This window comes from Heloderma suspectum, chromosome 14, assembly GCF_057233095.1.
Source record: "Heloderma suspectum isolate Gila_16-S chromosome 14, 16-S_ref, whole genome shotgun sequence".
In the NCBI taxonomy this organism is placed as follows: domain Eukaryota; kingdom Metazoa; phylum Chordata; class Lepidosauria; order Squamata; family Helodermatidae; genus Heloderma; species Heloderma suspectum.
In genome coordinates, this window is record NC_139471.1 from 13442155 (window position 1) to 13452598 (window position 10444).

The 10444-nt window shown below is 49.6% G+C and overlaps 1 protein-coding gene across 1 annotated transcript in view; it reads left to right on the forward strand.

The window, feature by feature from the left end:
* The window catches only part of NIBAN2 (niban apoptosis regulator 2), a 109739-nt gene extending 99803 nt beyond the window's left edge, over positions 1–9936 (forward strand). The window contains exons 11-14 of the mRNA XM_084821412.1: positions 1995–2111; positions 3343–3450; positions 5026–5137; positions 6435–9936. Of these exons, the coding sequence (XP_084677538.1) occupies positions 1995–2111; positions 3343–3450; positions 5026–5137; positions 6435–7183 (1086 nt within the window). The 3' untranslated portion in view covers positions 7184–9936. The remainder of the gene's footprint in view (positions 1–1994; positions 2112–3342; positions 3451–5025; positions 5138–6434) is intronic.
* Positions 9937–10444: the final 508 nt, after the last annotated feature.

Sequence of the window (10444 nt, forward strand, 5' to 3'; positions counted from 1 at the left end):
AACAAAATTATCTCTGTGTTACACTGGGCTATTGAGATATGCCATCCGCCAATTCTCAAACCCATTCACAGAGGGTAGGGGAAGCAACTGAGGGAGGGCATTCTGGCAATTTTCACCGGGGGGGGGGGTGGGCAAGGGATGGCTGCAGGCTTTTTTCTGCGGTGTGGCACAGCGGCTTCTTCTCTTTCCCACCCCCCCTCCACACACACACGCACGCACGCACACACAAAGACTGGATTCACACAACATGCTAACCCACACTCAGTGGTTGAGTGTGAGTTGTTGTTGAACTGTGGGTTGTTTGTTGAACCGTGGGTTAGCATGTTGTCTGAACCCAGGACATTTTCCACAAAGGGGCATGTTAACCATCCTGAGAGCCAGTGTGGTGTAGTGGCAAGAGTGTTGGACTGGGAGCTGGGAGATCCAGGTTCTAGTCCCCACTCAGCCATGGAAGCTCACTGGGTGACTTTGGGCCAGTCACACACTCTCAGCCCAACCCACCTCACAGGGTTGTTGTTGTGAGGATAAAATGGAGAGGGGGAGGAGGATAATGTAAGGTGCCTTGGGTTCCTTGCAAGCGGAAAAGTGGGATAGAAATGCAATAAATAAAATAAAACAACCCAACAACAAACCATGGGTTCTCAAGGTGGGTTGTTCGCGAAGAATAAGCCACACTGCATGGTTAAGAAGACACTCTGCGGAAAATGTCCAGGGTTCAGACAACACACTAACCCGCAGTTCAACAGACAACCCAGGGTTCAACCACAACAACCTACACTCAGCCACTCAGTGTGGCTTAGTGAGTTGTGCAAATCCAGTCATAGTCTGACCTGATATATGGCAGTTTCCCGAGGGACTGTTGCTCAGTGGTAGTGCATATGCAGAAGTTTTCTACCAGGAGCTTTTGACGGCATCCTTGAAGATTCAGGCTTTGGAGTTTGGCCATCCGCTCTGAAGCCAAGCGCTACCCAATCTGTAAGACTGCCTTAGATGCCACGAAGCTCTTCAATGTATTGCCAGCTCACGTGAGGGTGTAAGGGGATGGGAGCAACCCGTCAACCTGCTCTGGGTTGGCTTCTTGCAGGCTGACCTACAGTAGTGGATTCCACATGTGCTATTTCGGGGACTTAGTGTCACACTGGTTCCTCCCTCCCAGCCCCTGCAGAACGTTCTTAGGGGTGCTCTTTCTTCAGAATTAGAATCTTATTGTTAGGGCTGCTTCATCCAATTTAAAGAAATCTTAGCAAATTCATCGCATGACTTTCAAGTCCATGAATCAATTAAATTTGCACATGAGTGTAAACCAGCAACCTGTCCAGACTCCAGCTCCCATCAGCTGCAGCCAGCATGGACAGTGGCTGGGGATTATGGGAGTTGTAATGCATCAGCATTTGGAGGGCTGTGGGTGTCCCCACCCCTGGTGTTCACAATCGTTTTGAAGCAAAAGCTATACTTTTCCTTGCTCTTAGATGATGCATTAGAAGAGGCATTCCATGTGTGTGAGCAGGGGGAATTCCTCTTTGGGATTCTACCATCTGCACTTTTTAAATACACATTTGTATTAACACACGAGCATACACAGAGAGAGGCCAAGTAATCAGGGCATCTTTTTAGCCTATCATAAAGGTTTTTTTTAATCGGTGGGTTGAGCAAGGTCACTTGCTTAATCTAACCAGATTGCTCAGTTAAACGTTGCAGCCCTGGTTACTATGTACGTGTGGCTGCCTCCCTCCTCTCCCTGACGTCTAGGGGTGGGCAACTTGTAGGCCTCCGGATGTTTTGGCCTACAACTCCCATGATCCCTCACCATTGGCTTTGCTGGCTATAGCTGATGGGAGTTGTAGGCCAAAACATCTGGAGGGCCACGAGTTGCCCATCCCTGGTCTAGAGGATGTCTTGAACATACTGACTTACGGTGCAACACACCCTTGCCTCTCTTGGAAATCATCCCTGACACTGCCATGTTGTGTTTTTTAAAAAACCTTCTGATGTAGCAAATGGACGATACGGTCTACACCTTTGAGACTCTTCTCCATCAGGAGCTGGGGAAGTCACTGAGTAAAGATGAGCTATGTAAGACAATCCAACGCATCCTGGAGCGTGTGATCAAGGTAAGGTTGCCTGCTGAGCTTCGAGTTTAAGAATGTTAGAAGAGCCCTGCTGGATCAGACCAAGGGTCCATCTAGTCCAGCATTCTGTTCACACAGTGGCCAACCAGCTGTTGACCAGGAACTCACAAGCAGGACATGAGTGCAACAGCACCCTCCCACCCATGTTCCCCAGCAACTGGTGCACATAGGCTCACTGCCTCTTGTACTGGAAGTAGCATAGAGCCATCAGGACTAGTAGCCATTGACAGCCTTCTCCTCCTGGAATTTGTCTAGCCCCCTTTTAAAGGCATCCAAGTTGGTGGCCATCACTACTTCATGTGGTAGCGAATTCCATAGTTTGACGCTGTGCTGTGTGAAGACGTCCTTCCTTTGATCTGTCCTGAATCTCCCACCAATCAGCTTCATGGCGTGACCCCTTTGGGTTCTAGTATTTTGAGAGAGGGAGAAAAATGTCTTGAGCTCCAAGCCCCCAGTCTTTTAAACTAGGTAGATAAACGCCACATTCTCCACACTGTACATAATTTTGTTCACCTCTATCAGGTCTCCCACTACTAGACTTTTTCCCAAGCGAAACAATCCCAGCTGTTGCAACCTTCCCTCATAGGGGAGATGCTCCAGCCCCTTGATCATTTATTCGCCCTTTTCTGAGTATGGTTGAGCTTGTGCTGGTTCAGGCTGCTAGCCTGGCATCTGAAGGAGCTGGACGCTCGACAAAACAATTGCTCCCATCTAATCTGTGTTTCCCCAGGAGAACTCAATGGTCGGGGCTTGGACTCGATGGTCTTATAGGCTCCTTCCAACCCTACTATTCTATGAAACAGGCAACACACAGAACACCTGTCCTCTTACACCTGCCCTTTTCCCTGTCTTCCTTCTTTCCCCTCCCTCTTTTTCTTTCTGTCTTCTCCCCACCCTGCAAGACGGTTCCAGTGCTGCTGGCACAACCTGTCGTACCGAAGGTTGTGCTGGCACCAGCTGAAACCCAGAGATTCTAGTCTAGGACTGGGCTGAAATGCTGCCACTCCATTCCTGGGGTGCAAAGTTGGGGGAGCCAAGCGGAGGGGTGGCAAATTTTCTGCCAGCGCTCCTCGGTCTTAGAGCAGACAGACTAGATGGACCAACAGTCTGATGTGGTACAACGTCACTCTCTGCATTTCATCCTTGGGTGCCCCACCTGGTGATGTGACTGTACGTCTTTTTTCTTCTCCTCGTCCTCCTCCTTCTTGGCCAGAAATATGACTACGACAGCAGCACGGTGAGAAAGAAGTTCTTCCGGGAAGCCCTCCTGCAGATCACCATTCCCTTCCTGTTGAAGAAGCTGGTGCCCACTTGCAAAGGGGTAAGGAGGGGTCCTTGACAGGAAGTGGGGGCCCACGTGTGTGAGAGTGCAGGAAGCCTCCTTCCCTCCTCTCCCTACACATTTGGCTTATGGACTTTCTCTCGGCCTCTTGAGTCTGACTTCTGCATGGCTCCCTAAAGAGCCAGTGTGGTGTAGTGGTTAGAGTGCTGGACTGGGAGACCCAGGTTCAAGTCCCCACCCGGCCCTGAAGCTCACGGGGTGACTTTGGGCCAGTGACTGCCTCTCAGCCTGACGTACCTCACAGGTTTGTTGTGAGGATAAAATGGGGAGGAGGAGGACAAGGTGTACGCTGCCTTGGGCTCCTTGGAGGAAAGGCAGAATAGAAATGTAACAAATCAATAATAAAGAAATAATAAAACTGGCTTGCTGGCTGACCCAGCTCCACCCAAGTCTAGCTGTCTGTTTCCGGTGGCACCCAGCCAGTGATGGCCCGGAAGCTCAGAAGTAATGCTCACAATCACACCGCAAAAGTGGGGGGACTCCGGTGCTGGCTGCCATGTTTGACTCTCTAGGAATCTGGACCTTTTTGTTTTAAGGGTGAATCAAACTTCTAGTCCTTAAGACTGAGAAGATAGGTGAAAATACGCAGTCATTGCCTGGTGAAACACTGGAAGCTTCTGTTGCCCCTTCATTGGCCTCTCCTCCTTGTTGCACAGAAGCAAATTACATTTTGCAGTGTGACTGAAGATTGCAGAAATTCTGCTTTCCTAGGTGCAGCATTCTATTTTATATTATTTATGTAGTACATCTTATACCCGGCCTTTCTACCATTGGCCTTTAATTCTATTAAATAAATTAATATTAATTACATAATTCTGATTAATTCTGATTCTGGTTTAATTCTATTAAAGCAGAAATTCTGCTTTCCTTGGTGCAGCATTCTATTTTATATTATTTATGTAGTACATCTTATACCCGGCCTTTCTACCATTGGCCTTTAATTCTATTAAATAAATTAATATTAATTACATAATTCTGATTAATTCTGATTCTGGTTTAATTCTATTAAAGCAGAAATTCTGCTTTCCTTGGTGCAGCATTCTATTTTATATTATTTATGTAGTACATCTTATACCCGGCCTTTCTACCATTGGCCTTTAATTCCATTAAGGACATTAATATTAATTACATAATTCTAATTAATTCTGATCCTGGTTTAATTCTATTAAAGCAGAAATTCTGCTTTCCTTGGTGCAGAATTCTATTTTATATTATTTATGTAGTATATTTTATACCTGACCATTCTACCATTGTGGCACTCAAGGTGGCATAAATGAAGTTGGACACCCTTCCATTCACTGACTAGTCCCAGACCGGCTTAGCTTCAGTAACGCGGCTGCATTCTGCACTGTCAAACCATGCCCTACCACCCTGGCTTAACGTTCTGTGGCTAAATAAGCATCAGAACTCACACCCTGAACATCTGAAATAGAAGGAACAATTTTAAAAAGCTGCCGCAGCTAGAGAGGCTATGACCTGGGCTTCATTTTCTGTGGGTGGGGTGTCCCTGTCTTTTCTCTGCCACTAGTTCCCAACTGCACTTTCTCCTCGCAGGACCTAGCCAGATTCCAGGAGCTGATTTTTGAGGACTTTGCCTGTTTCATCCTGGTGGAGAACACATATGAAGAGGTGGTGCTGCACTCTGTCATGAAAGACATCATGATGGGTAAGAGGAGAGCAGCTTTCGTCCTTAGGGAGATAAGGACGAAATATTGCACTCTTGTATACGTGAGTGTAGTTTGATAGATGGGAATCCATCTGGCCCCTTTTTTGCATGGCCCCGCTAACCCAGCTTCAGCACTTTGCAGAATCCTGCGCATCTAGAGAACTGAGTCCAGTTCGGGGTGCCACATTTTTTGAAAGAGGGTAAGAAACTCGGTGTCCAGAGGAGGGCAACTAGGATTGTGAAGGGTCTGGAAACCAAGTCCTGTGGGGAATGGTTGAAAGAGCTGGGCATGTTTTCCCTGGGGGAGAGAAGTTTATGGGGAGATATGATAACGGTCTTCAAATACTGAAGGGCTGTCAAGCAGAGAGTGGAGAAGGCTATTCTTACCCTCTGCAGTGACAGTGGGTGGAAATTACAAGGAAGCCAATTTCCGCTGAATATTAGGATTAGGAAACACATCCTGACCCTAAGAGCTGTTCGGCAGTGGAGCAGACTGCCTCAGGAGGTGGTGGGCTCCCCTTCGCTTAGACTGTCCTTCTGCAGTGAACAGGGGGTTGGACTAGATGCCCTCCAAGGCACCTCCTGACTGTAATTCTGTGGTCTTGCTAACTCGGCTTCAGCACTCTCATGGGACGCAGCAGAGAGATCATGGTGGCAGGACCTTCCTGGGAGATGCCGCTCTCCCAGATTTGGTTGGGGTATCCTATATTGTTTACGAGCTGTTGCCTGCCTAAAGAAATCCTAATTCATTTGAGCCTATGAGGGTTGATTGATGAAATAAGCACAAATGTGCATATGTGGAAAAAGTGGTTCTAAAGAAGAAAACCTATATACTTCGTTGTTATTTTTCAACGTTGCTTACTGTGTGTGTTGCAGCAGGAAATCCTCATAGAAGAGGCTTTCCACATCTCTCTCGCCCAGGGAGGAATGCCTCTTTGAAGAGGGGACTTGCCATTGCCTTTTTAGAAGTAAGCAGCCTTCTCCAAACAGCATTCAGCTCCCATCATCCCCCACCAAGACAGTCTGGAGGGCGCCAGGCTGGGGAAGGCTTGGACTATAATCATATTCAAGATCAAAATCCCAACTTCAAACCAAAATGAGTAGTTGCATTTAAAATTTCAGTTTACGATTCAGTACTTTAAACATCTGAAAGCAGGTTTTTCCCTGCGCTCGGCTCGGATCTTCATGTTTTGATCCCGGCTCGCGAGCATCCTGAAACGCTGGCCCGGCCATGGCATCAGGCTCCCTATCCTGCATGAGCATCCCTTTATTTGTTTGTTTTTGTAAACCGTTTCAGCCGTGAAGGAGGCGGCGGTGCAGCGGAAACACAACCTCTACCGCGACAGCATCGTGATGCACAACAGCGACCCCAACCTGCACTTGCTTGCCGAGGGGACACCCATTGACTGGGGGGAGGAGTTTGGCGGCCCGCCAGACCTAGACTCGTCGGACGAGAAGCAGCGCCGAGCCAAACAAGTGGTGTCGGTCATCCATGTCGACGAAGGGGCCCTGCCTTACGACATGACTTCCCTGGAGGGGTCCCCGGATGTGACGGAGCTGGGGCCAGAGGAGGTGGATCGCTGCGCTACCCCTCCCAGCCAGAGCTCCCCTGACAGCGTGAAGGAGCTCCGTACGATGTTGGTGAAGGAGTTCCATGTAGAGGCCCCCCTCGCCGTCAGTGCGAAGGCTGAGGAACAGCTGAGCAACGGCACCGTGATCCAAGAGAGCCAAGGGACCACGCAGCACGGGGTGGGGAACGAAGAGGAAGCTGCCCGGGTGGTGGACGACCGTCCCCCGGAACACTTCGCCGGGCGCCCGGTGGAGGAGCAGGAAGCCTCAGACGCCACGCCCGCTTCTCCCAGCCAACCGCCTCCCCCAGCTGCTGACGGGGAAGCCCGAGCTGACCACCCAGAGCCCAGTGATAAGGAGACGGGGGAGGAGGAATTGGTGGCGGCATCTCAGGTCTGTGAGACGAAAATGGAGCCGCCATCGGAGAACAGCCAGGGGGCTGCAGATGACAGCGAAGGGGTGCAGACTCAGTTCTAGGCCAGGCCCCTCACACAAGAGAATTCCTCTTGGCCATGGAAACACCAAAGGCAGACTGGAGTCGGGGACAAAGTGGAGGGACGGGTCAGGGCAGGGCATGGGGACAAAGAGCATCTCGACTGATCTGGCGGCCTCCTCGACTTTCTATGCAGTTGATCCCCCTGGAGGAGGGTTGCCTTTGGGGGAGGTGTGGTGGTGGAATGGCAGGGTGGAGCCCCAGAAAGGAGACTGCCAGGCGCTCCAGTTGCCCCTCTCCCGCTGTAGCCCTGAACGAGGCGGCTTCCCTGCTCCATTTCTCACACCTTCCCTTCTCTCTTGCGCACTGGGGTCGTTGGGGTTATGTGTGTTCCCCCACATCCCTTCCGCTGAAAATACACTTCATCTCGGATGCCCACATATGCCTGGAGCACCGGACCAGAGGCGGGAGCTGCATCCTCCATCTTTACCGGATCTCTTCCAGTCTGGCTTCCTGTCCCATAACTTGGCCGTGCGCTTAATCTGCCCTTCTTGCCCCCTTTTTCCTTTCCCTCTCCCTTTGCCCTACTGACGATAGAGGCTGATTTCTTCTTTACCGGTAGGGTTATCTCCTCTTCCCCTCTCCCACTTTCAACAGTTGCAGGCTGGCAGATCTGGTCTCCTGCGTCCCTCCCTCTACCCTTCCCAGGGCCAGTGCAGAGATGTCCCCATCTCAAATCCCAGCTGTGTCTTAAGATGAGTCCCTTCAGGAGTGGCCGTCTTCCCCCCACTCCCTTGCAACATTCCAGGGAGAGACAGAGAGCGGTGCTTAGTGGGCAGAGCTAGCAAAGTTTTGGCTTGAGAACAAAGGGGCTGAGTGTAGGCCAGAGAAACCAGGTGTGGCATGTTTTGAAGGTCTGGTGAGGTGATTGTGTTGCAGAGACTGGTGAGCATACGTGGATATGAGCAAGGCCACTGAAGGTCTTTTTAACTTTTGGGGAGGGGGGTGCTGACAGAGGGGCCATGGATTTCCAAGTTACTTGTTTTCCTGAAATACAAGCAACCAGATAAGCACCTCTCTCATGTGTCCATTGGCCCACCTGGAGAGATAATAGGAATATGATGTGTGCATTTCTCTCCATCTCCCTGCAGATATACTCATTTTTTGGTAGGGGGGGGGCTTTGAAACAGGCCACAGAGATGTTGCAAGAACTTGGCCAAGGCATAACTCTAGGTCTGATAGGGTGGAGTTTGGTTGCATGCTTTCTCATGGGCTGTGGTGGTAGTGATGTTGTCTGTGTGTGGTGGTGGGGGTAAGGGGGTGGGTGAGAAGGGTGCATCTTCCATGGCTTTGGAGGGATCTGGCAGGTTGCTTCTTAAAGTTTTGGTACTTGCTGGTACCCACAGATGGAATGTCATATCCCTCCAAATTTCAGGCAACCTCTGCCCCTTGTGTGTCTGTAGAGGGCAACGTGCATTTAGGAAAGGTGGGGAGTTCAGTGTTCCCTTCCACCCCCCTGCAATTTATAGGCAAGGTAAACGATAAGAGAACACAAGCCCTTCCTTTGAAAACTAATGAAATGTTTCCTTCTTCAGGCAAAGCTGGTTCTGAGGGATGCAGGCCTTAATCTTCCTTCCTTGTTCTGTGAAATGGGTTGTCTGTCAGCTGGAAGAGACGGTTAAGGTTTATATGTAGTAGCACTGGATTTACAAATACCAATTTTAATCCACATTTTACCCCTGGAGGGTAGAGGGAATACCGTTGGCTTCTCTTCTTTGCTTTCTTGAGCTTCCAGGCTTTCCCCTCATGTTACACGAGGTCATTCATTCGGTCTTCAGTAGCTCTCCCTTGAGTTTTGAAGAGATTTCACTTGACAAGAAGGCAAAGGAGATCCAGATTTTTGACCACGGAACCACACCTCAGAGCTGCTCCCAGCTGTATCTAGATGTTGTATATTCTGGAGGGGGTGTCAGACCATTCAAAATGGTGTTTTCCGCCGGTCCCTCCTGCTCTTTGCCTCACTGATGACAGAGGGTGACTTCCACCCATGCCACCCCATAGGTTGGAAAGTTGCCGTGTGATCTCTCTGTATGTGGGAGAAGTAACCTTTTGCAGCTGCCCTAAATGAGCACAAATGTGGGTTGACTTTGAGGAAACGGAGCAGCAAAGAATAAGTCTGTCTGCATGTTCCTCCTTGGAGATGGAAACGTTGATCCTGTTGGCTCTGCCCGGGTGGTTGAGCTGGGCCTAGTTGTCGCTGTCTTCCAACACACAGGATCTTTATGCATGGGAAAAGCAAAGGGGGGGCGGTGTTGCCCTGAACCGATTGGGGTTTGGTAGCAATAGGATGACCTCTTAAGACAAAGGCTCATGTCGGAGGGAGCGGGTGGGGCACAGGCCCTAGGAAGGCTCTCCACAGATTCGAAACGGGCATCTTAATGCCTGTACAGAAGCACCATTGAGCCTTCAAAATGGACATAGGAAAACTTTGATGGGGATACGACCCATGAACCAAGCCCATGTACACGCTTCCTGCTGCTGTAGTAACATTCCAGTTTCCATGTGCCTGTTCAATACCGTTGTTAACTTCTCTTGAAAATGGTTGGGGGCGGGGGGAGAATCACTCTGCCATTGATTTGTTTTTAAAGTGCCTTATTCTCGGGAACCAAAGTCTGTCGTCTCCCCCCCCCCCACACACACACACACACACCTTTCTAAGATAGTTTATTGCAAATCTTATACCAAATGTTTAAGAAAATGTGCTTATATATTAATAATAAAATCCTGCTTTATTTAATGTCAGCATGGCCTGTCTCCTCCTTTGCAGAACTTGTGCTCTGATAACACAAGCAAGTGAAAAGCTCATCCTTGTGTGTGGGGGGGGGGGCACAGGAGTGAGGAATAATGTCCCCTTTTGCCACGCAGACCTGCAAGCAATTTAGCTTTGTCTCTAGCAAGCCACAGGATTCAAGACGTGTCCTCTGAATCAGGCAACCAGGAGTGGGCGACCTCAAGCCCTTCAGATGTTTTGGACTACAACTCCCATTAGCTCCAGCCAGCATGGCCAGTGGGCAGGGATTGTGGGAGTTGTAGTCCGAAACATCTGGAGAGGGCACTCAGTTTACTTCCCCCTGCTCTAGTCTCTTTCTCTAAGCCCGGCACGTGTTTTTTGTTCCTGGTTTGCACTATGAACGTTTAACATCCTTTAAAATGGGCAGGTGGACCGGGGCTCGTTTTGGAAGCGGAAACATATAATTTCTCCCCGACAGCGCTTACCACATTTTCACTGTAATATCCTGACAGCT